Source organism: Danio rerio, chromosome 15, assembly GCF_052040795.2.
Source record: "Danio rerio strain M-AB ecotype USA chromosome 15, GRCz13ab, whole genome shotgun sequence".
Lineage (NCBI taxonomy): Eukaryota > Metazoa > Chordata > Actinopteri > Cypriniformes > Danionidae > Danio > Danio rerio.
This window is the reverse complement of record NC_141035.1, coordinates 47019628-47045528: the sequence shown is the minus strand read 5'-3', so window position 1 is coordinate 47045528 and position 25901 is coordinate 47019628. Positions and strand designations below refer to the sequence as shown.

The window sequence follows — 25901 nt, the reverse complement described above, 5'->3', positions numbered from 1 at the left end:
AAACCCTACTTGCAAATTACGTTAATGCTACTTTTAATTTCTGTTAAGAGTGTATTTAATCTGCATAATCACTGTACAAACTGAGGGGAAAAAAATCTAAACGTTGCCCAGTGTTATGTTAAATTACTTGCTTGAGAGCAAACAAAACCTTGTCTATTTGATTTTACGCATTTCTAGCACTTCAGTTACGATTTATTAATATTATTAGATTGTATATGTACGTAATGGCAATTACATAATGTTATCATAGGAAAATATACTGTGATGTTAATAAAAACCTAATAAATATTATTGAGTTGAGCACAATCATTTCTAAAAACATTTTTATTTATTTATTCTACTAAATTCAATAATATTACAAAGTTTTTGTTGGGGGGTGGGAGCTTTTTTTTTTTCAACACCATGTCTCTGACAGCACCAGAATCAGTGCATGTATAAATATTACTTAAAATACATGTTATAATTATTTTTAAGACACTTTAAACATCCGGGTCTAAAACTCATTTAAAAAAAAAGACTTTAAATGTATAAAACCTTGCAACCTTACACGTATAAAATCAGTTGTGAAAGTGCTATAAATAAAGTTATACCCGGTTTTACAGAGGTGGAAAAATCACTCCACAAACTAATAAAAATATAAATACAAGATGTTGTTTCATTCTTTTGTAATGCCTCTTATATAAATCCTAGCTTGACACTACTGTAAATTACTAGAGTATTTTTTTCATTCAGATTTATAGCCAAAAACAGAATTGTAGATGAATTCACCTATTTCTTCTAGATTTCACAGGAGATGATCCTGTAGTTTGTCTCAGCCTGTTGACAACACTGAAATGCAATTAACATTTAGCTGGATGCACAAGCAATTGAACAAGACCAAATGAGGTAAAAGCAAGGAATATATTTTCAGGTGCGCGGTTCAAAATGGCAGTATTATTTACGTCACAATCATGATGAATATAATAAAAACAATCTTTCAGGTCAATCTGGAGAGAATGAACGACTTTTATAAACATCTTTTTTTACTGAATCATTAATAATTAATATAAAGCTTTAAAATGACAGAAAATGTGTTCAGAGCAGGAGGGCCCTAAACCATTTGGCGCCCCAGTCACATCTCAGTAAATTCCACTGCTAGTGTATAGTCATAAGAAACTAAATAGCTTTCTGATCGACGACTACAAGCTGGGAAAACGTCAGATAAATATGCCAATGCAATTAACGTTATTGCTGAATAGATCTAATATTTACACATTTGCTTGAGGAAGGAATGATGGGGGTAGTTACATTACTATTACTATTTTCCATAACATCTATGCCCTTCCATAACATTAGCTGACGTTAAAACTAACCGATAGCACTATAGCTATTTATTGATTAGCAATCCGTCAACGTTGGGATGTAAAAAATATGGGACAACAAATAGCTTCAATTGATAGAATACATAGCAAACATTAGAAAATATTGACAATAAAATCAAAGGTTTAGCCTATTAAAATCAATGTCCTATACAGATATTAAATAAAGCTAGAAAATCTACTTCACTTTTAATTGTATTTGCATATTGATTAAAGTTACTTTAGTTATTTAGTGAAGAGCAGCAAATGAATCTCTCATTGTGTTTTGTTTGATAACAGAGATGTTCATGTAAGAATGCACAGATCTATAATGAAGCATTCGACTACTTTAGTAACTGTTTGTGCTCATTTAAGAGAAAATTAGTTGTGTTTAAAATAAAACACGCAGGACGGACATGTTGACATATTTTTAAGTGTATTTGTCTGTTTAAACACACACCCAAATCACCAAAGTAACGCTAACTTAGTTTTGTTTTCGATACTCCTGACACATTCAGTGATAGACGGCAATAACTCAAAAACCTCTTACCCTAAAAAGATCTGGAGTGCGTTTCCTACAAAGAGACAAAGCTGGTTATGTTTCACAGCTGTCTTTTTCTTTTTTTTTTTTTTTTTCTCCGCTCGACATTACAACTATTGCTCCGTTAAAGTCTTTGCAATATGCGTTTAGCCGGGAGTCAAAATTATTTAAATTAAATTAAATTAAATAAAGAGCAAATTATTTAGATTTTTGAAATTTGATTAAATTTAATAACAGAGGTGTCACTTTAAAAATGCACACATCTAACACTATAATGAAAGCATTCAATTGCTTTCCTAAATTTTTTATGCGCATTTAGGACGAAATTAGTTTTTAAATTGAGTTTAAAAAAAGAAATAAGTAGTTAGAAAAAACCCACCAAGATCGACATCTTTATTATTATTAATTATGTGTAAATGTCTGTTTAAACTTGCACCCAAAACCCAGACTTTTGCTCCGCTTCAAATTGTCTGTACAGAATCCGTTTAGGAAACAGAGTCTATTTATCACTATGGAGCGCTTCAGCTGACAGTCACGCACCGCTATATGACTGTTTTGAGGATTACATATGAAGGGGAGACGGCACCTGTAATGAAAAGTAAAGGGAATCCCGCCGTTTTTATATTTATTTTAAAGTGTTTTCATGCGCGAACAAAGTGAAAGCACAGAACAGACTCACATTTAAGAGCAAGGGGCGGCCCCTGGTGGTTCGGCGGTATGGGGGTTGCGTATAGGGAGGATCGGCTCATTAATGTTTATGTGCCATCCTTCAGAGAAAGACTGAAAATACGGGAGAAATACCTTTACGGAATGATAGCAAAATAGAACTGTAAAATACGGGAGAATCCAGGGAAAAACGGGAGGGTTGACAAGTATGATCCCAACACAAGTGCAAACAATCATGAAAAAGGATATTTAAGATGGCTGATAGCTAGTTGTGCTTCTCCTTATTGTGAACCTGAAAATAGCAACATACACAGCAAATTCATCTGAGTTAAATTCTCGGTGTTGAAGCATTTCAGAGGAAAGTGTTGACGTTAAAGAGTTAGATTTTGATAAATGAATATAATAAGAGTTAGAATTGATTTTATTCAGTGCGAAATCAAGGAGTTATCTTTTCTACACTTAGTGGTGTTATTTCCAACATCCGGGAATTCATGCAGCCCCAGTCACTGAAGAATTTTCCAGACGCCATTTTCCATCTGAGGTTTAGAACAGCAACTGGTGAGTCAAACTACCTAAATGTTGGTATTTTACTGACTTTCTTTAAGGAAATACAGTTGTAAACATATTGTTAAGTTAATAACTTTAGAATGGAGTGACAATTTTAATCTTCTGCGGTTCATTCATGGTCGTTTGTGTATCTAACTTAACTGCATTACTATTCACTTCTTTTCAAGAATGTTTTTATATATGCTCACGCATACATAGTGCATAAAAACATCAAATGTACATGTTCAACACATTTCTGTCACGCTTAATGCCATTTTGTGCGTTGTTACCCATCTGTAAAATAAAATCGACACTTCTCCTTTAATTCGAAGCAAACTAGCGAGGGAATCCCCGGAGCAGCCTAGCCTACTCTGCCCGGATGCTAACTGCAACACAGGACGGTTTCCATACGCTCTGGAGAGTTTCTAAAACATATCTGGTGAGTAAATGAACATATGCTTACTTGTAAAAGGCTTCCTGACTAAAACATATGATTTTTTTGTTATTCGTGTACGTTAATTTAGTTATTTTAAACACCGCGGCCCTTTTAAACCGGTTCATTCGTGGCCGTCCATATACCGTTAGTCCATAGACTCGCGTGATAACGTACGCTTGAATTATATTAAGTGTTGACAACCATTAAAGTCGGAATGTTAACATTAATGTCTTTAAATGACCGCGTTTGCACTTTCTCAGACATTTAAGGTTACAGAAGTCTCCCGGAAGTTGCGGGACTAACGTTAACGTTATCCCGCAAATGCACAGAGACTCCCAGATGCCCAAGTAGATGCCCGCAAATGAATGATAATCTCCCGGAAATCGCGCGTCTCCCGCCCGGTCATTAAACACTTTGCACACCCCTCTCCACCGCATCCCTCCCAGCTCTTCAGGTACGTCGCGCGCAAGTCACCCCCACCGCTCTTCAGGTACGTCGCGCGCAACTCATGCCATTGCTCTTTAGGTACTCATCTCTCCCGCTACCTCCCGCAAATCAACTCTGTATCCCCCGAAAATTACTTTTCCCAACTCGGGATGTCTGACGTTAGTAAGTTAGGCTATTTATGTAGTCAGGAACATCTTAGTCAAGCTTTTTCTCCCGCATGATATTGTGCTTAAAACTATAGGCTAAACTTAGCATGTACTGTACACAACATTTCCTTTTTATTAAAGACTATTTAGTGCGTTGTAAACAGCCACCTGTCTGTAAAATTAATCAACTGATTCATATTTGAGCAGCCTAATGATGATACAGGTTTGATTTGTAGATTTATTATCAATAATCAACATCTGAATCAAAAGATATCTGAAAAAGTGTGAGGCATACTTTGTGATGTTCATCTCTCCTTTTATCTGAAGGTTATGCATATGTGTGGATACTAATTTTTTGTTGTTTTTTTAACAGCCACAGTTCTCTATACAATAACACAAGACCCTGTGACGGTGGCTGATTAGAGACGGATGGTGTATTTCCAGAGTTGGTGAAATGACCAAGCACACCTTCTTGGTCATATGTGGTGATAATAATGAAGGTATGTTTGATAAAGTTCTGTATTTGTTTCACATAAGCTGAGAGGGTATTAGAGCATTAGAGAATAACAAATGACATGAAGGTGATAAGTTTTGTATTGTGGGTGAACTGTTACTTAAATAATGTTTTGCTCTTTTCTTTGCACTTTTCCTCTTCTGCTTATCCTAATATTTTAGATTATATTTGGACCTGAAACATCTGCTAGACTCCAGTAAAGGTGGCGTCAATACTGGACCTGAAAGGGCCTAACAAGTTGAATCTGGTAAAGAAACATGCACGCGCGCGCGCACACACGCACGCACGCACGCACGCACGCACACGCTTACAGAAAAGTGTTGTTTATGAAGTTTATGAATATTTTTACACTGTGGCCAATATTTTGGGGAAGTCAGCATCACTAAATGATATAAAAGATTTTAAGCTCCTCTTAATTTTGCTCCAAGTGTTGTGTTAAATTCAGGATTCTGGACAGACAGCTGCCTGTTTTTCCAGTTCTAGTCATAGTGGTTAACCTAATTGTTTTTGGAGATCCAACAGTGATGTATGTGTTTTTTCTACTTTTCCATATCCTGTCACCTCAACCAGCTGGGAGAGTCAAGTTGTGGATCATCATGTAGATTTTCAAAAGGTGAGTTTAGATTTCTTGAATGTTTTATTTACTTTAAATGTTATTTTAAATATATCATAGAATTTGATTGCAATTTGTTTTCAAACATTTTTCTTAGTCATGCTGGAGTCTTGAAGAGTTCTTAGATGAGCATCACCCTATATCCGTGCATCAGGAACCACCAGATGAGCGATCAGCAGCTGCTACATCGTCATGGATAAAAAGGTCATCCTGTGGCTGGGAAGCACTTCATTCACAGGACATGCTTGATGAGATTTCCTAGCTCCAGTTTGTTTTCACACAAGTTTACAGCATTTATACCTTCATTTAAACTGCTGTGTTTGATATGGAGGACCAAGGAAACACCAGAAGTGAAAGATTTGCACACCAACTTGTTTAAAATGTAATTTTACAAGAAAACTATGAGTTCAGAAGAAAACTATGAGTTCAGAAGAAAAATATGAGTGACGCTATATTGAACTTTCAAATTGCTCTGATAACACATCAAGTTTGGACCAAAGGACTGAAACAGCCTTTTTGAGCACTGGTCATACATATTTTGTTGATACTGTCTGTACTAATAAAACATTTAAAGCATATTTGACATTGTTGCATTTTAAAAACTGAATGAATTGTTGAAGTTTTGAATGTTTTCAAATAAAATGTTTTTTCTTTTGTAATTTACAGTCTATTTTACCTTTTTACCATATTTACACTCAAGAGAGTTGAATAAAATAACAATATATTGTAGTAAAAAAATTACTACCAGGCGGTGTTAAATATAGTTACATTTTTAACTCTGCCCAGAGTTAAAATGAACCCTTACTTCGGTGTCAATGTGCCAACTCTTTTAAAAGTGTTGATTTAACTCTGTTTTGAGTGGACCCCATGAGACACTTTCAAAGTGTTGAAATTAACACCCATAGAGTTGTTTTGGGTCCCCATATTTTGCTGTGTAGAAACCACAAAATAACTTTCTAATGACCTAAAAACTAGAATAATTCATCAACATGAATTAGGAGAAGAATTCCACATGCTGTCACAAAGGTTTAAAGACTCCATCTCCACAGTCACAAATATAGTAAGAAAATGGAAGGCCACGGAAACAGTTCTGGGGCCTCATGTATCAACGCTGCGTACGCACAAAAACTTTGCATACGCCAGGTTTGGATTTACTAACGATGAAATGAGTGTGAGAATGTGCGTTGTTCCACGCCAACTTCATGTCTGGCGTACGCACATTTCTTGTGCGTGTCTGTTTTATTTCCATTGGCGACTCCTAGAGGCAGTTGTGTTAAATTGCACACTACAAAGTATCTTTGAGCGTTACAATGGCAGCTGTATGAGACGGGTTCATCTAGCAGGTATATAAGGTTTCCATACCATACAGTTGACCAGCCAAACAATAAAGCGCAATTCGCAGCGGTTGCCGTTTTTCCCAATGTAATCGGAGTGATCTACTGCACACACATTGCTATAAAGGCGCCATCTGAGGATGAATTTGCATGCGTGAATCAGAAACATTTCCATTCAATAAATGTGCAAATAAAATATGATGCACAAACTTATTAATGATTCCTACTTGTCTTTCTCGTGATGAGAATCTGATATGCAGCGGGGGAGAAAAAAACAAGAATGATTTCATCAGACGCTGGATTCGAACCGAGTTCATGCTCGAACGTGTCAAAACATGTTGCCATGCGTTTTACGAGCTACGCCACTCACGCTGTTAAAGACACTACAAAATTTTACACCTATAAACCACACTATTTCTTTTTTAATCCACTCAGTGCGATGTTCAGACCCAACTGTGTTAACCGCATCAGCTAAACTCTCCCACTCTATTTTTTTCTTTTGTTGTTAATTCCGGAGAACAAACTTACAAATAACACTGCTTTTCTCCAGTCTACTGTACCTCCGAAAGCAGCACCTTCAATTCACATTCTGTTCAAAGTTTCTCTTTTTGCTTGCTTTTGCCTTTGCTTTTTCGTTGGGTTTTGCCAAAGTAGAGTCATTAGCATATTCATACAGGGGAGAAGGCAGGGAGGGGTTTTGTGCTTGTGCATGTCAGTTTCACGGTCATTCGGATGTACAAAGAGAATATGCGTGGGATTTGGCGTACGCAGTGTTTCATACATCAGAATTTTTTACTGCGTACGCACATTTACAGCTTTGTGCGGATGCAATGTTTAAGTATGAATTCCATGCAAGTCTTCGTACATGAGGCCCCAGATGAAGGAAAAGATGAAGAAAAATATCTGAAAGGCAAAGGCGAAAAATGCTTAGAAACAACAAACCACAGTCCACCTCCAAAGAGCTCCAGGAACATCTTGCTGTTGATAAAGCTCCTGTACATCATTCCACAGTTCAGTGCAATACCCATAAAGAATAGAAGGTGATACAGAAGAAGACTTTTCCTGTGTTTTGCCAATGAGAAGAGTCGTTTTTAGGCTCATCAAGACAAGCCTGAATCATTTTGGAAAACATGTGAAAAGACGCTACAACTAGGGCTGTGCAATTAATCGCTATCGCAAAAAAAAAAAAAATCGCAACTTAAGCAGACGCAACTTCTAAATTGCATAAGGCTGCAATTTTTATCTATTAATTTGTTTCGAATTTTATTCGGAATATGTTCTTATGCGCATGTTTTCAATATGTTAACCAATCAGAGCTGACGCAGCGCACCGGGCAATTACAGCTAAGCTGAGTAGGAGAAAGATGTTAACGAAGCTGACGAAGCCGAGTGGGAGAACCGAATAGGCGAGTAGGTGGAAAGAACATAAAATATGGATGCGGGTCAATATAAAAATGATTTGGTGCCAAAGAGAAATTCAACGACAGTCGTTTGGGAGTATTCTGGATTCAGGAGAGAGGATGTGTCACAGAGCAAGGCAATTCGCAAGACTTGTAAAATGATTATTCCAACAAAACGGAGCAATACTACAAATCTGATCCACCACTTAAAACAGCTTCATAAAAAACTGCATGATCAATGCATGTCGACAAAGTCCATCGAAACAAAGCACACATCCAAGCCAGCCCAAACAGACTAAACTAGTATCCATTGTTTAAGCATTTGTAAGCGCCGTGCCTTATGGGAAAGCGTCAAAATGGCACAAAGAAGTTAATGACGCAATAGTTTTGTTATGCACTTCTCGTGCACTGAATGCATTTAGAATGTGTGTATGTAGCTTGTTTGAAAAAGCAAAAACAGTTGCCAAAATCACAAATAAAAACGCAATCGCAATATTCATTTATAAAATCCAGGGTCCCCGCGGGGTCTTAAAAAGTATTAAAAAGTCTTAAATTAAAAAAATCAAAATTTATGGCTTTAAAAAGTCTTAAATTAGCTGTTCTAGGTCTTAAATAATTTTGCACAGGTCTTATTTTTGCGATGTCCATGTAACGCTACATCTAATGCTCATTTAAATAATTTTTGTTGTTGTTGCTGGGTTTTTGGAATGTTGTAGTTCTTTATTTCACTAGTCCAATTGTAATTTGTGGTATTACAACTACAAAAAAGTCAACTTGCAATAGCCAATCAGCTTTCTGATATTAAACTCGGTGCGCGCGGCAAATGTGACATCATCGCTGTGTTTGCGGAAGTTCGATTTGAGTGCGCGCGACATGATTTCGGCTGGCAGAGTATGCCGTTATTTCACTGACAAATGTCGGAAGCGCAGTTTTATAAGTCGGGAACGCTGTAATACGAGAGAGCGAATCTCTGCTCACGCGCCGGTTTCCTTTGTTCATGGACAAAACTGCTTGCGAGCTCTCAAAACACTGGCTGCTCACGTGCGAATGATCTGCTCTCACTCTGTCTGACTCCTTTCGTGCTTTTCCAGAGATGCTTCAGCATACTGTAGTATTAAGAATAGTGAACTGATAAAATGACATACAGTGTAGTTTTACTACAGTAAAGTGTGTTGGATTGTAGAAAAATATACCCTATATTGTGAAAAAACTAAAGCACTGGGTAGTTTGTTTTTAATACACTTGTTGTGTTACCATAGCAACTATAGTATTACCACAACAGAGTAATTGAAGTACTTTACTGTACTTCACAAAACACTGTACAGCAGACACTAGTTCACTTTATTTTAGTGATGAAATGGGATTGATTGTGGGATTTATTTGAAGAGTGAATAGTACAGTAGGCTATAATACCTAATCAAGTTTTTACCTATTTTCTATCACAGTTACATTTCTGCTTGCCAGAATGACCAATAATTATTGACTAGAAATTGCAACAGACATGGGAAAGGAGGAAAGATTTTGTTAAACTTTGGAAAAACTCTGATGGATAATTTTGTTAAAACAAAAAAGAGGCCCCCAAAAACATCTTCAGTGATAATGATTATCTTTTTATTTGTCTGATTTTACTTTGTTTTTTTGGACCGCACCCAGTCATTTAAAAAAAATATCTCAATGGTGAACGTGTCAAGTATAAAAGCCTTAATCCGTTTCGTGAGTTGTGCGATGCGGTGCCAGGTGAAAGTATAAATCTGCATTAAGATGTGTTTTTTTCTGTAGTTCAATGGTGCATTTAACCTGACTTTACTACTGTTCAATTTAAATAACTTTATTTTACCCCTAATTTTGTACTTTTACATTTTTTCTCGCGTGTTTTTGATATTGCGATATAGGTCTTAAATTGAATACTTAATGGTCTTAAAAAGGTCTTAAATTTGACGTTATGATATCTGCAGAGACCCTGAAATCGCAATATGATTATTTTGTCCATATTGCACAGCCCTAGCAACAACCATAGGCCCTTTGCTTGGCGGAAAAAGAAAACAGCATTCCAGGAGAATAAATATGACCATAGTTGAGCACAATCATTTCTAAAACCAGAATTATTTATTTAATCTACCGCATTTAATAATATTACAATTGTTTTGAAAAAGGAGAGCAATTTTTACTGTTAACACTATGGAACTGAATTTAATTTTTGCATAATAAGCCCCCTTTAAATGTTTTCAAATAAATAAAAGCTACTCCAGGATCTAAGATGTCAATGTACATCCACACAATGGCTCACTGTGAAGTTTTGCGTTTTGAAGAGTGTGTTTTGACGTGTGCCAGCAGATGACTTGCTCGGCCGAAACTCTTTCCACATTGAGTACAGTGATGCGGCTTTTCTCCGGTGTGAATTCGCTCGTGTGCTTTCAGGGTTGCCGAATGAGTGAAACTCTTGCCGCAAAGCGAACACGTGTAGGGTTTTTCCCCCGTGTGGATCCTGAAGTGCTCTGTCAGGTTGGAGGCTTTATTAAAACTCTTGCCGCAGTGCGAACACACAAACGGCCTGACGCCACTGTGCAATTTCTGATGCATTTTAAAAGCGTCCAGCTGGATAAAACTCTTCCCGCATGTCGAACACGAGTGAGGCCTTTCTTCTGAGTGGCTCTGAATGTGGTATTTTAAAACAGATGCAGATGGGAATTTCTTCCCGCAGTCTTCACAGCTGTAAGGCTTCACTCCAGAATGCAAGCGTATGTGTTTCCTGAAATTGTGCAGCCAGGTAAATCTCTTTGCACAGTGCGGGCAGCTGTAGGGTTTTACACCGGTGTGAATCCTTGAGTGGTTCTTCAGGCTGTCACTTCGTGCAAAACTACTTCCGCATTGATCGCATACGAACGGTTTCTCCCCGGTGTGAATTCGTATGTGGATGGTGAGATGCTCTTTTTGTGCGAAAGCTTTGGCACATTGAGGGCACGCGTATGGTTTTTCTCCCGTGTGAAGTCTTAGGTGCATTCTCAGGCTGTCTTTACGTGCGAAACTCTTTGGGCATTGTGGGCACGTGTACGGACGCTCTCTGCTGTGGATGCTGCTGTGGCTGATGAGGCTTGCTTCTAGCGTGAAACTCCTGTCGCAGTGAGGGCATGAGAACGAGTTTTTGGTATCTGTCGTTTGAGAATTGTTTTCAGGTTCTCCATGTAAGAAGTCCTCATCTTCATTCAGTTCTAAGTTTTCTTGCTTCACTTCCTTCAGGTCTAAAAATGAACATAGACATGACAACATGACAGACAGATGTAGACATAGCAGACAGATTCACTTTTATTTTCCTTGCACCATTCACACTAGACGCGGAAGAAGCGTCAAACGCGAGTGATTAACGGCCTTATTTACATGGGGCATCAGCTTCAACTCTTCCCATTCACTTTGAATGGGTGACGTCAGGCATTGCCGAACTGCACTGTGGATCCATCTGCGCCGCTTTAGTGGCATTGCTTGCAGCAGAAGTTGGGACTTTCTCAACTTTTCAAATGCTGACGGAAAGGTCAGCCAATCAGATCGCCTTATGCAAATACACCAGCTTAGACAGTAGCCGATTGCTGACTAATTTCAATGGCTATGCAATCGCGTCAGCCCCAACTTCAGACACGGCCTCTGTCAAGCGTTGACACTGAAGCGATGTGTGAATGGAGCGTAACATGTTATGTCAATGGTAGAGGTGTGAACCTACACTAGTCTCACGGTTCGGTTCGGTTACGATTATCAAGCCATCGATTCGGTTCAATTCGATATTTCGGTGCATCACGGTGCATTGACGGTGCTTTCCATACACAGTTTTATATTTTCTTCGTAGCAGCATTTCTTGTATTAAAATGTATGAATATATTTATATTTATATACTATTTGTAATACAATTTTGTCGTTTAATACAAACAGTCAGAAATATAAACTGTACCTTTAAACAAAACAAGCATTTAGCAAATAATATAAACAAATATAAATATCCAGCTCAATTACTGATCCTTGTCTAGTTCTCTTACACCCCTTTAATTAGTCACACCCTAAAAAAAAAACGGTTGCGATTGGCTCTTGCGCGCTGCGTTCTTCACAGATGAGTGATGCTGATAAGCGGCAGGGGCGATCTCACAGCTGATGTATGATAGACACGGTGGAGAAAACTCTGCAGACACACGCTCGTTCCTGTATGCAAAAGTAACGCTGTAAAACAGCCGAGAAGAGAAGAGGAGCCACGCCGGCAGGTCAAATGGGCCACTGTGTGTGTGTGAGAAAGAGAGAGAGACAGAGCGCGCGCGAGAGAGAGAGAGAGAGAGAGAGAGAGAGAGAGAAATGGAGTAGGCTACTTTCATTCTCTCGATCTCAGTGAAATAGTGGCTTTTGTTGTATATGTCAGTGAAAGACTGATCCAGCAAACACACACAGTGAAATTGTGCACAGTTTATGAGTTTTAAGCAGTTAAAGCGCTGTAAATACTCGCGATCGCCTCCCTCGCAACAGAGCGCATATGATGTAAATGACGTCAGGAATAACCGGTTATGATTATTACCGAACCGATACCGAATTGTCCGCTTCTGCATCGCAGTGCACCGAAAAAACGATTATTTTTGACACCCCTAGTCAATGGAAATGCGCGAATAGACATCCTGTGGTGCAATACGTGCGAATGAGGCAGTACAAATGACGTGATTCGCACGAGTTGAGTGTTTTGCGCGACTGACTCGCTTACACCCCATTCACAAAGAGCATCAGTGTCGAAGCTTTCCATTCACTTTGAATGGGTGACGTCAGGCGTTGCCGAACTGCATTGTGGATTCGTTGGCGCTGCTTCAGTGGCGTTGCTCGCTGTAGAAGTTGGGACCTTCTCAATATTCAAGCGCCAAAGGAAGCGTCAGCCAATCAGACTGCTTTATGTAAATACAGCAGCTCAGACAGTAGTCAACTGCGGACTAATATGATTGGCTGACGCTGCTATGATGTTTGCGTCAGCCCCAATTTCAGACATGCCCTTTGTCAAGCGTTGACGCTTAAGCCCTGTGTGAATCGGGCGTTCATGCACGAATCACTAGAGTTGGAAAAATTTGAACTTCAGCAGACATTCACGCCACGTTAACCAATCAGGAGCTTTCTCTTGTAGGGGCATGCTTACGTAGTGCCTGTTGTTGGTTTCCCGGGGGGAAATTCTCCTGTCGACACCGGACAACAGTTAATCAAACTGGGCTGGACTGCTGAAAGCCTCCATTATCCAGGTTAAGTTTCTGGAGGAGTTTATGAACTCACAGCTGGGTGCACCTCTGAAAGGATCTATTGGACTCAGACACGCTCCAAATGAATCAATGCTGTTTTAAGCCTTTATAAAGCACATAAACACAGCTATTAAGTCAATAAAATCCATGTTAGCCATTTGGCAACAAAGCTAATCAACAGGCAGACAGAAGCCCAGCCCATCACGCGATTCTGTGTCTGTTGTGAAGCGGATTTGACGTGCTAATGAAGCAAATAAACTCAAAATGCTCATGTGTCCATTTACGCGTAAATATCTCGATTTAAAACAAACCTACGCCGAAACTTTTACAATTTAGCTATGTGAATAAAGGCTTTTTAAATTTTAAACATTTTTCAAGTGCTTGGACTGATTCCTGTTGTTGTTTTGAATAATACAGAGCTGTTCTGTACCTTAAAGCTCTTCAGTACTCAACAATGAAAATTAAGAACAGACACCAACCTGTTTGCTCCTCAGTTTCTTCCTGTTTATAGATTCTGGATGTTTCTGAATCACCCAGGTCATCGATCTCCTCTTCAACAAACTCCATCTTTATTTCCTGCTCGATCAGATATAAAATATAAGCCAATATTAATTTTGTTTTGCATTAATACTAAACTACATGTGTGTACACCATAGACAGTAAAAATGGTGTATACCAAATTAATAAACAAACCAATACAATGTAAATGTGTCCTACATAATGCAATACTTGTTTTTGAGGAAACAAATAAGCAAAGACTATCATACTTAGTTTATTTTGTTGCTTGACATAATACAGACAGTACAGATAATACACATAATAATACACATAATACAGTTTTAATACCAATAGATTTGGTCAAGCATACTTAAAGCAAGAATAATTTATTGCTTTATTAAAATACACAGTTTATATTAAAAAATTATCTACAAAATACTTATGAATTGTCATTTTAATTGTAAATCTTTACACTTTGTCACTATTAATCAAACAACTATACCTTTTTTCCATTAGCAGCCATATGTTTTTAATCATGTTAAAATATAATCAAACATAGTATGCTAAGTATATTTCACTTGTGCTTTAATATATTTCAAAATATAAGTAAATGTCAGTAGTTTTTGTTTTATTTTTTACATAGTAATGTATTATATACACTCACCGGCCACTTTATTAGGCACACTTGTCCTGAGTATTTCAGAAACTGCAGATATACTGGGAATTTCACGCACAACCATCTTCTAGGGTTTACAGAGTATGGTCAGAAAAAGAGAAAATATCCAGTGAGCGGCAGTTCTGTGGGCGCAAATGCCTTGTTGATGCCAGAGGTCAGAGAATGGCCAGATTGGTTCCAGCTGATAGAAAGGCAACAGTAACCTAAATTCTCTCCACAGTCACCAGATCTCAATCCAATAGAGTACCTTTGGTATGTGGTGGAACACATCATGGATGTGCAGCCGACAAATCTGCAGCAACTTTAGGATGCTATCATGTTAATATGGAGAAAAATCTCTGAGGAACATTTCCAGTATCTTGTTGAATATATGCTACGAAGTATTAAGGCAGTTCTGAAGGCAGAAGGCGGTCCAACATGGTACTAGCAAGCTGTACCTAATAAAGTGGCCGATCAGTGTATGTCTATGAACATACAATGTCTATGAAACATTATTTCCTTCATACTTTGTTTTCACAAACATTATTACAAACATCTGACACTTTTCTTTCACTCTTGTGCTTTCTTTGTATATTAAAATCAAACGTAAACTAACCCAACATGATTAATTCTGATTAAAACATTGTTATGGAGTTGAATGTCAAACTCATACACGTTTCTACCGTTCAATTAAGCCTCGCTATAATTACAAACATCTGTATGCTCATTTATAGAGTATTTACTGTACCTTTTGTCGCATTTTAATCAAATACCCCGCTCTTCGTGACTCTGGGCTTTATATGCTGTTTCTGCTACTAACAGAAGACAGCTTTCATGTAGGACCGCAAATCTCTTCCACTGTCGTAAACATCATCAACCGTAGTGCGCCTGCGCATTGAGCAGCTAATGTCATCCACGTGTCTTCCTCCAGGGGGCGAAGAAAGCCAAAACACAAATAGAGCAGATTCAAATCTCAATCTTCATTTCTTTATTGGAGAAAATCAAAGTATAATCGTTTGAATCTATTCACTGTAATGATTGATATTATCTGAGATGCACACCGATATTAGACAAATGCATCTCCATCATTTTATAACCCTTTCTTTTTGTGAAGGCAAGCATGCCAAGATAATTCAAATATTTCATTTATTTTATTCTATATGCCTCTTAAAATGTAACAGTGATGATGAACAAGGCAATACACCAAAGACAATGCCTTTAGTATGGAATCAGTTTAGTCTCAAAAGAAATTCATGCAAAAGACACGATGTACACATGCGTAGCCAAAATCACGTGCATAAAATCAAATTCACGTGCGTAAAATATTTATTTATATTCACAAAAAATTTTCACATGCTCAAAATAAAAATACATTTTCATAAAATACGTTTCACAAATGCAAAACACCATTTGCAAATGTATAGGAGTGTACAAAAAGTTTTGAATGTTTAAAACTTGCGAGTTTATCCTGAATGAGAATGTGCAAATCCTCTTTCACGTACGACTCTCCCTGGATACGAGTGTGAGTATTTTTGTAACTCGTACCTTTCAGCCAATCAGATGAGAGCTGTAGTCAATGACACCAACTCTGCGCTTCATTTGCGCAGACTGTTTCTCTCCAGCATGGCGAACGGAGAAAGCAGCAGTCGCAGTCGCACTTTTATTCATTTATTTAATTATTTGACCATAGAACAACAGATCAACAATCGATCATTTACGTTAGATTTTTAAACATTCATTCATTCATTTTCTAGGTGGCTTAGTCCCTTTATTAATCCGGGGTCGCCACAGCGGAATGAACCGCCAACTTATCCAGCAAGTTTTTACGCAGCGGATGCCCTTCCAGCCGCAACCCATCTCTGGGTAACATTCACATACACTCATTCAGACACACTCATACACTACGGACAATTTAGCTTACCCAATTCACATGTACCACATGTCTTTGGACTGTGGGGGAAACCGGAGCACCCGGAGGAAACCCACACGAACGCAGGGAGAACATGCAAACTCCACACAGAAACGCCAACTGGGCTCGACCCAGCGACCTTCTTGCTGTGAGGCGAACGTGCTACCCACTGCGCCACTGCATCGCCTAAATGGGAAATTTAATAAATAAAAAAAATTATTCTCGTTAACTTCCGGCCATAACCATATCCGATCTAGCAACAACCCGGTAGAAACAGGTGCTGCTGATCAGCTGACTATTTAATTACCCGACACAAACGCTGCGTTAAGTGTGATGTATAGTAATTTTAAGTATTTAGATAACACAATAAATGTAATACAACTTATTTTTATTTAAGTGCAACATATTTTGAAAGATCAGGGGCTTATGACAGTACATCAGGGGCTTAAGCCCCCAAAGCCCCCTCCCTCGCAATGCCAATGGCACCATGCCATGGAAGAATGAATGTAGAGGAAATCATGTGCTATATGCAATACTTCAATACAATGATAATAAAAGCTATTACAATAAACATCTTCGATGTCTCAGAATTTGTTGTTACCCTAAAAACAGAGTAGAGTGGAGGAACTATGACGTCACCTTGTAGGTTGAACTGAACTTAAACACTGAAAACTACACCGTTTCAATTTACTATCTTCTATGTGAAGCTGCTTTGACACAATGAAGAGCGCGGAAGGGGTGATTGTTATGTACGTGAAGTGAAGAGCAGGGATATGAAGACAGCTGTGAGTTGGGTTCGATGCACATGGGGACCAAACCGAAATGCTAGCCAGACTGACTGGCAGTGTTTTTGGGGGGCTAATTCAGAGACAGAAAAATACGGCAGATGGGTCTGAAATACGGGAGAGTCCCGGGAAAAACGGGAGTGTTGGCAGGTATGTCACCCACTGAAGCTAAGCAGGGCTGCGCCCGGTCAGTACCTGGATGGGAGACCACATGGGAAAGGTTGCTGCTGGAAGTGGTGTTAGTAAGATCAGCAGGGGGCGCTCATCCTGTGGTCTGTGTGGGTTCTAACGCTCCAGTATAGTGATGGGGACTCTATACTGCTCAGTGAGCGTTGTCTTTCGGATGAGATGTTAAATCGAGGTCTCTTTGGTCGTTAAAAATCCCAGGATGTTCTTCGAAAAATAGTATGGGGTTATCCCCACCAAATTTGTCCACTGGCCTCTGTTCATCATCTGTTCATTCGTCAATCATCCCCATATCATAATTGTCTCCTCTCCACCAATCAGCTGGTGTGTGGTCTTCGACAATATCGCTGCCGTAGCGTCATCCAGATTCTACCCAATGTGTAAAGCGCTTTGAGTGCCCAGCAAAAGCACTATATAAATGTAAAGATTTATTATTATTATTACTATTTTTATTATATTATTTGCACAAATGCATAATTCTCATGAATCGCCCGTGTTGAAAAAATCAGAGCTTTGGTGGACATTTGCGCCATGTTGACCAATCAGGAGCTTGCTCAAGCGGCCGTCATACAGTCAGGAGCTCCCGGAGGAGTCGGTGGAACGCTTATAAGCTGGGTGTGCCTCTGAAGGATCAAATGGACCCAGAACCGCCGCCGAATGAGTCAACACCATTTTTCATCCTTCCATATCACACAAAAAAGCAGAGCCACCCTCTCAACAAAATCAATCTCTGGCATTTTGCAATTAAACTGGAGTGATTTTGCATCTCTTCGGAAATTAATTTCATGCACGAATGAAGCGAGTCAACTAAAAATGTTCAAGCAGTTAATTATGCACAAATAGCGATGTGAACACCCAATAAACCTGTATCTGTTTTTCCAAAACTTGGAAAATGCCATGTCAAAATTCCATGACTTTTCCAGGTTTTCCATGACCGTATGAACCCTGATTTGACCATAATCCAACAACACAATATGCTTACAGTTCAATCAATAATATTTACAGCTTCTTTACATTGTTTAACTACACAAACAAGTGTAAAATAAGAACACAATAAAGTGAACATAAGTAACATCAAATGGCACCAATCGTCAATATTTAAGAAATAAATAAACCCAAAGGCAAAGAAAGATTTAAGGTAATCAGACTGCAATAATTATCTTCTTGAGAAACTTCATTCAGTCATTTTCCTTCAGCTTAGTCCCTTATTTATCAGGGGTCGCCACAGCAGAACGAACCGCCAACTATTCCGGCATATGTTTTACACAGCGGAGGCACTTCCAGCTGCAACCCAGTCCTGGGAAACACCCTTACACGCTCACATTTACAAACATTCATACAGTACGGCCAATTAAATTTTTTCAATTCAGCAGTGGTGTAAAGTAACTAATTAGAAATACTCAAATTACTGTAATTGAGTAGTTTTAAAAATGTGAACTTTTACTTTGCCTTGAGCACATTTTTACTGCAGTGTCGGAATTTTTACTCCACTACTTTCCTTCAAACTGCAGTCACTATGTTATTTCTTTCTTGTCTACGGTGATAGGCTAAAGTAGAAACCTCAGTCGTGTGACTCCCATAAAAAATTAATTAATTAATAAAAAATAAACATAGAAACTCACATAGAACGTAAATCACATCAGACTGAACTACCTCAAGACATGGGCAATTTATAAATGCAGCAAACCTTTTGGAAGCATTAAAAATGTCTAAGAAGATGCCCAAAATCTGTACACGCAATAACCCAGAGACTTTATGCTTATAGACTGCATGCCACTGATGAGGAAATGAAGGATGTCGACTGTATGATGATGACTGAAATCGCCAAGAGCCTTAAACAATCACTAAATGGAATGATTGAAGAATGGAAGGAAGATCCGAACAAGGAATGGAAGGAAGGACCGAAGAAATAAAGGAAGGACCAAATGAATGAAAGAAGGATTCAAGGAAGGATTGAACAAACTAGGGAATGAAGGAATAAATTAATGAACTACGAACCAAATAAGGAAGAAACAAACGAATGAAGGAACGAATGAAGGAAGGACTAAATGAATTAAGGAACGAACGAACAAACAAATAAATGAAGGACAGAACAAACATTGACTACGTTTACATGGACACCAATTCAGCATGCGATGTGAACTTCCATTAAAACAACACTCTTCCAGCAGTTCATAGTTGCATCCAATATCCCGTTTGTCACGGAGGGTGTGCATGAAATGTTCGTGAATAAAAGTGAAAGTGCAAAACTGTAATTAAAGTCGACAAATTAAAAATGAAACACCCGAAATTCCATGAAACTGCGGAGGAAATGTGGACAGGGCGGTGACGCAATGACGTTAATCGAATTATGTGCTATAACATGTAAAGTGGAATCATGAACGTAACACTCAAAAAGCAACTCATGTAAACACCTTAGTCTTGTTATTCTCTTAATTAGATTAAAGCAAATAATTTGATGACTGATGTCCATGTAAACGTAGTCAATGCAAGGAAGGAACGAATATAGGAAGATCACTAGATGCACTACAGAATGGTACGTTTACACATCCCTGCACAAACTGCATGTAAACTAGAGGTATAAACCTACAATGGTCTTACGGTTCGGTTACGATTATCATGCCATCGATTCGGTTCAATTTGATATCTCGTTGCATGACGGTGCATTGACGATGCTTTCCAAACAAAGTGTTATATTTTGGGGAGGGGCTATAACAAGCTGTTTGTATAAACACACACACACACATAGACACACAGCATCACGCTGTCTCTCATTTGCACACATACACAAACATAGACAGCACCAAACAAATAAACACACACACGCACGCACACATGCGCGCTTGCTCGCTCGGGAGCAATATTGTCGAACCGCCCACTCCTGTTCAAATTACACCAGAATTACAGACCGCTCCTGCGCTTTATTCGGAAATATATTCCCGCGCTGCATGATATCTGGTCGGGTTTTGCGACAATGGTATCCAGAAGTATCGCTGTAACAGCCGAGAGGAAAAGGTGAAACGGGCCACAGTGAGAGACAGAGAAAGAGAGAGAAATGGAGGTCACTTTCACTCCCTCAACCTCAATTCCCTGTACGTGTCAGTGAAAGACTGTCCAGCAAACACACACGCAGTGAAATTGTGCACAGTTAATGCGTTTTTAAGTAGTTGGCGCCTGGAGTTTTGTAAATACCCGCGCTCGCCTCCCGCATATGAGGTAAATGACATCAGTACATAAAAACCGGTTATGATTATTACTGAACCGATACCGAATTGTCCGCATCTGCATCACGGTGCACCGAAGAAACAATTAATTTTGACACCCCTAATGTAAACGCAACATCTTTTCCCAGTGCAATACTCACTACTCTTGAGTATTTTTAAAAGGTCTACTTTTTTCTCATACTTTGAGTAATATTTACAACAGATACACTACATTTTTAGGCAAGTATTGGTACTTTTACTTGAGTATGACTTTTCAGTACTCTTTCCACCACTGCAATTCCCTTATAGCGCATGTGTTAGGACTGTGGGGTAAACCGGAGCACCTAGAGGAAACCCACACCAACACATGAAGAACATGCAAACTCCCCACAGAAATGCCAACTGACCCAGTTGGAACTTGAACCAGCGACCTTCTTACTGTGAGGTGACAGTGCTAATCACTAAGCCACCTCCTTAAGAAACTTATCAGGGACAAGTGCTTCTAGTTTTCAGAGCATTTCAGCAAACTGAAAACCAACTTTAGCTCGTCTCAAACAACGTACTTCAACAATTAAACTAAACAATGCTCACTGTGATGGTGTGACATTTCCTTGTGTGATTGAGAAGATTCTGTGATGATCTGAAACTCTTCTGACATGCAGGACAGTAATACGGCTTCTCCCCAGTGTGAACTCGCTCGTGCAATTTCAGATTTGAAGACCAGCTGAAACTCTTCTCACAATAGGAGCACTTGTAGGGTTTTTCTCCAGTGTGGATCCTTTGGTGGTTTTTCAGTTGTTCGGCTCTAATAAAGCTCTTGCCACACTCCAAACACACGTGATTTTTCTCCTCAACATGTATTTTCTGGTGCCGCTGACAAGCGTTCAACCGTGAAAATCTCCTTTGGCACAACGGACATGCATAAGGCTTCTCATTTGTGTGAATCGTCATGTGTAGTTTTAGATTTGCAGATGATCTAAAATTATTACCACACTGCTCACAGGTAAACGGAGTTTCTCCAGTGTGAACGCGCAGATGTTTATTGAGGTCAGTCCTATATCTGAAACTCTCCCCACAGTGAGTGCAGAGATACGGCTTCTCTCCAGTGTGAATTCGCTCGTGTCTTCTCAAATGTACCGACTGGTTGAAACTCTTCTCGCAATATGAGCACTTGTGAGGTTTTTCTCCAGCATGGATGATTCTGTGCCGTTTCAGATTGTCGGCTGTAGAAAAGCTCTTCCCACACTCCAAACACACATGATCCCTCGCTTCATTGTGTGTGTTCTGGTGAAGATTATAACTGTCCAGCTGTGAGAAGCTCTTTCCACATTCAGTGCAGATGTACAGATTCTCTTCACTGTGAATGTTCATGTGCATGTTCAGGTTTTCTTTGCTCGTGAAACTCTTTCCACACTGAGGACAGCTGTGCAGATGTTCTGCTTTTATTCCTTCAGTGTTGAAGTCACATTTCTCATCCTCTTCAGTCAGATCTTGTCTTTGCTCATTCAACTCCATCCAGTCTAAAATCAACATCAAGTTAGGGTTAGTTCAAGTGAAGTCTGATTTAATAGCAGGATACTACAGAGATGAGCTTCGCAGCGCTTGGGGTTGTTTTTTTTTTTCTTTGTGCATATATATATATATATATATATATATATATATATATATATATATGCACAAAGAAAAAAAAAAAAACATCCCCAAGCGCTGCGAATTAAATCAACATTTAAAAATGTCGGAATTAATAATGATAATCAATAATAATTAATAATCAGTCAGAATTATTAGTCTCCTTTGAAATTTGTTTTCTTTTTAAAATATTTCCCAAATGATGTTTAACAGAGCAAGGACATTTTCACAGTATGTCTGATAATATTTTTTCTTCTATAGAAAGTTTTATTTATTTTATTTCGGCTAGAATAAAAGCAGTTTTTAGTTATTTAAAAACCATTTTAAGGTCAATTTTATTAGCCCCTTTAAGCTATATATTTTTCTCGATAGTCTACAGAACAAACCATCGTTATACAATAACTTGCCTAATTACCCTAACCTGCCTAGTTAACCTAATTGACCTAGTTAAGCCTTTAAATGTCACTTAGGGCTGTACATAAGTGTCTTGAAAAATATCAAGTCAAATATTATTTACTGTCATCATGGCAAAGATAAAACAAATCAGTTATTAGAGATGAGTTATTAAAACTATTATGATTAGAAATGTGTTGAAGAAATCTCCTCTCTATTAAACACAAATTGGGAGAAAAAAATAAACAGGGGGTTAATAATTCTGACTTCGACTGTACATTTTGGTAAAGTACCATCACAGATCTTGGACTAATCTTTAGGATTAAACAGAACTCCTATGTCCCGTTCCCATAGTGGTTTCAAGGAATTATAAACTGAGGAATCAGAGTAAATTAATAAACCATAGAATTTAGAAATAAGCCCTTTGAATGTGCATAATTTCAACAAGATTCTTTACCAATATATATATATATATATATACAGTTGAAGTCAGAATTATTAACCCCCCCCTTTGAATTTCTTTTTATTTTCTAAATATTTCCCAAATAATGTTTAACAGAGCAATGGAATTTTTTACAGTATGTCTGATAATATTTTTTCTTCTGGAGAAAGTCTGATTTGTTTTATTTCGGCACAAATAAAAGCAGTTTTTAATATTTCAAACACTATTTTAAGGACAAAATTATTAGCCCCTTTAAGTTAAAATCTTTTTCAATAGTCTATAAAACAAACCATTGTTATACAATAACTTGCCTAATTACCCTAACCTGGCTAGTTAACCTAATTGACCTGGTGAAGCTTTTAAATGTCACTTTAAGCTCTATTCACCTTATTCTCCGGCAACGAGTGGGCGCTACCATTTGAATCTTTTTGTCTCGCGACTTCCGGTCACATTCACTTCTATTCATTTTTTGACGTTAAAAACTGCTCGTTACACTGCTTGATGTTGCAATTTGATATTTTCTTATTATATTATTCTACTTGGTCTGTGTAGTCATGCAAACATTTGTTTGTAGAGCAAGTAGTTTGACCATTTTCTGCCGTTTATTATTCCTAGTCATTTCTCCCATAGGCGACTGAATCGGAAGTTCTAAGACAATCGCGAAAACAGGCGCACTTCCGCATTTTAGCATTTTAGAATAAGTTCAATAGAAGTGTCTTGAAAAATATCTAGTCAAATATTATTTACTGTTATCATGGCAAAGATTAAAAAAACTGTTATTAGAGATGAGTTATTAAAACTATTATGATTAAAAATGTGCACGGGGGGGGGGGGGGGGGGGGCAATACTCTGTTTAATCATATAAAGCACAAATGAAATCAAAACTAACCATTTAATTTTGTTAGCTCACATTGCTAGTTTTGTGGTGAAAAATTCATCTGTGCATAAAGTTATTATTTACTTTATTAAAAAAAAAAATGTGAATAAACCCGTTTACCTTAAAAGTGACAAGTTATATTTACCTAAATATGTGGGTAAAGCAGGGCCGGAGTGGGACTCGTTTTCAGCCCCGGGGTCCGTTCTTCGTACATGGGTTACTCAATTAGCTGGATTTGGAAATTGATGATTTGACACGATCCAGGATCGTTTTTCAAAACTCACCTGAGACTTGTTGTCATAGCAACAGTTTAGGTAGCTCAAAACTATTTGGGAGCAGGCTTGTTTCATATAAACAGCTGAGATCGGATCAGTTCTAGCAAAGATAATACAGAAAATATGTACCGAACGCTGATATTATCTTACAGTAGTTATACACTTGGGAAATAATAAATATATATTTTTAACTATATATATATATATATATATATATATATATATATATAGATAGATAGATAGATAGATAGATAGGTAGATAGGTAGGTAGGTAGGTAGGTAGGTAGGTAGATAGATAGTTAACTATATATGTCGATGTTTCCCAGAGATGGGTTGCGGCTGGAAGGGCATCTACTGCGTAAAGACGTGCTGGATAAGTTGGCGGTTCATTCCGCTGTGGTGACCCCGCATTAATAAAAGGGACTAAGCTGACAAGAAAATAAATGAATGAATGAATGAATGAATGAATGAATGAATGAATGAATGAATGAGAACATTAAAGGGCAGCCAAATCTCCAGCACTATTCTTTAAAACATCACAATGTGCTTTTCTGCAATATCTGAATATATGTTGTAGGCACCTATTTGTTTGGATTTAATAACTAATTTTATATGATGCATTTCAGTTTTAAATATTGTTTCTTTAAATTGATTACATTTGAGTACTTAGAACATTCATACATGTTGTTCGGATGGATATTCTGTGCATTTTCAGTAAAGTAGAATCAAGAATGTACACCAACCTGTTTGTTCCTTATTATCTTCATGATTAATTCTGGACGGTTCTGGATCACTCAGATCATCGATCTCCACTATAATAAAGTCCATCTTTTCCATAGTAAAACTTGGAGTTTCCGAGCGTGTATCAGCCCAGAGATCTCACCGTGAAGAGGAAGGAGCCTGTGTCACAAATGCAACCTTCAGGTTTAATGCAACTAAACAAAAGTGTAAATAAAAACTAATTAAAGAAGATATTTAATATTGACTTATTATAGTCTGATATCTTTCAACTGTGGTATTTTAAATGTCTTAAGGGTGTAATTACAGATAAAATATATAATGTAATAAATACAACATGCAATATTATAATTAAGGCATTGAATATTAAAAGCATTTCTCTTGACAAATTAAATGTTCTAGAGACAGAAAATGCTATGTCCTCTAGAATGACAACAATAACAACATCAACAACAGCAATAATAATAATACTGTGCTGTGAAGGCATCTTTAGTTAATTTGCACGGTAATAAAATAAGAAACACTTTATTTGATTATTTATACAGCACTAATATGATATTTTCATAATGTCAGTGCTATTTTTGTCTGCTTGTATAATATATTTTATTATTATACATTATTTTTTTAGCTAAATACAACAAACATGTATACCCAGTACCTGTAAACTAAATTATCCTACTATAAACATAAAGCTTTATGAGTTAAACACAAAATCATCTCCGATGCTGAGGACAAAAAGCTAAATATATGTCGTAATCACTTTAAGATATCTGTTCCTTCTTCATATTACATTTAATCGGAAAACACTACAACAACAGACATGAATATCGTTTATTTACAAAAGGCTCTTACTCTGTACGCTGCCATGTTCCTGCCGCGAACGTGTCAACAGCTGTAGTAAACCTCCGCACCGCGCATGCGCGTTTCGCACTGAGCAGAAACTTCTCTCCAGAGGGCGCTATATAGAGATTTTGCTAGAAGGGATACAGCTGTGGCCAAACATAAACGAGAATTATTTATATTATTTATTAAATTACACATTAAATTGTATTTTAACGGCGAAGCAGTAATGTGAAAACACAGTAATGT

The 25901-nt window shown here is 37.8% G+C and overlaps 3 protein-coding genes across 4 annotated transcripts in view; 1 reads left to right on the top strand and 2 right to left on the bottom strand.

Annotated features, from left to right (window-relative positions):
* gria4a (glutamate receptor, ionotropic, AMPA 4a) overlaps positions 1 to 25901 on the top strand; it is an 877747-nt gene that overhangs the window by 468847 nt on the left and 382999 nt on the right. The gene's annotated exons all lie outside the window — the stretch shown is intronic.
* zgc:162962 lies at positions 10064 to 15250 on the bottom strand. 2 transcript variants are annotated; one of them, NM_001302640.2, is made up of 4 exons: positions 15124 to 15250; positions 14385 to 14463; positions 13702 to 13798; positions 10064 to 11218 (listed from the first exon to the last, which is right to left on the bottom strand). In NM_001302640.2, the coding sequence occupies exons 3-4, from the start codon at positions 13787 to 13789 to the stop codon at positions 10263 to 10265; spliced, it is 1044 nt and encodes a 347-aa protein (NP_001289569.2). In that variant the 5' UTR covers positions 13790 to 13798; positions 14385 to 14463; positions 15124 to 15250; the 3' UTR covers positions 10064 to 10262. The 2 variants fall into 2 exon arrangements, with proteins under 2 accessions (NP_001289569.2, NP_001103952.3); NM_001110482.3 differs by lacking the exon at positions 14385 to 14463.
* LOC147833770 (uncharacterized) lies at positions 21035 to 25702 on the bottom strand. Its single transcript, XM_087283433.1, has 3 exons — positions 25665 to 25702; positions 24818 to 24974; positions 21035 to 21978 (listed from the first exon to the last, which is right to left on the bottom strand). The coding sequence occupies exons 2-3, from the start codon at positions 24909 to 24911 to the stop codon at positions 21035 to 21037; spliced, it is 1038 nt and encodes a 345-aa protein (XP_087139559.1). The 5' UTR covers positions 24912 to 24974; positions 25665 to 25702.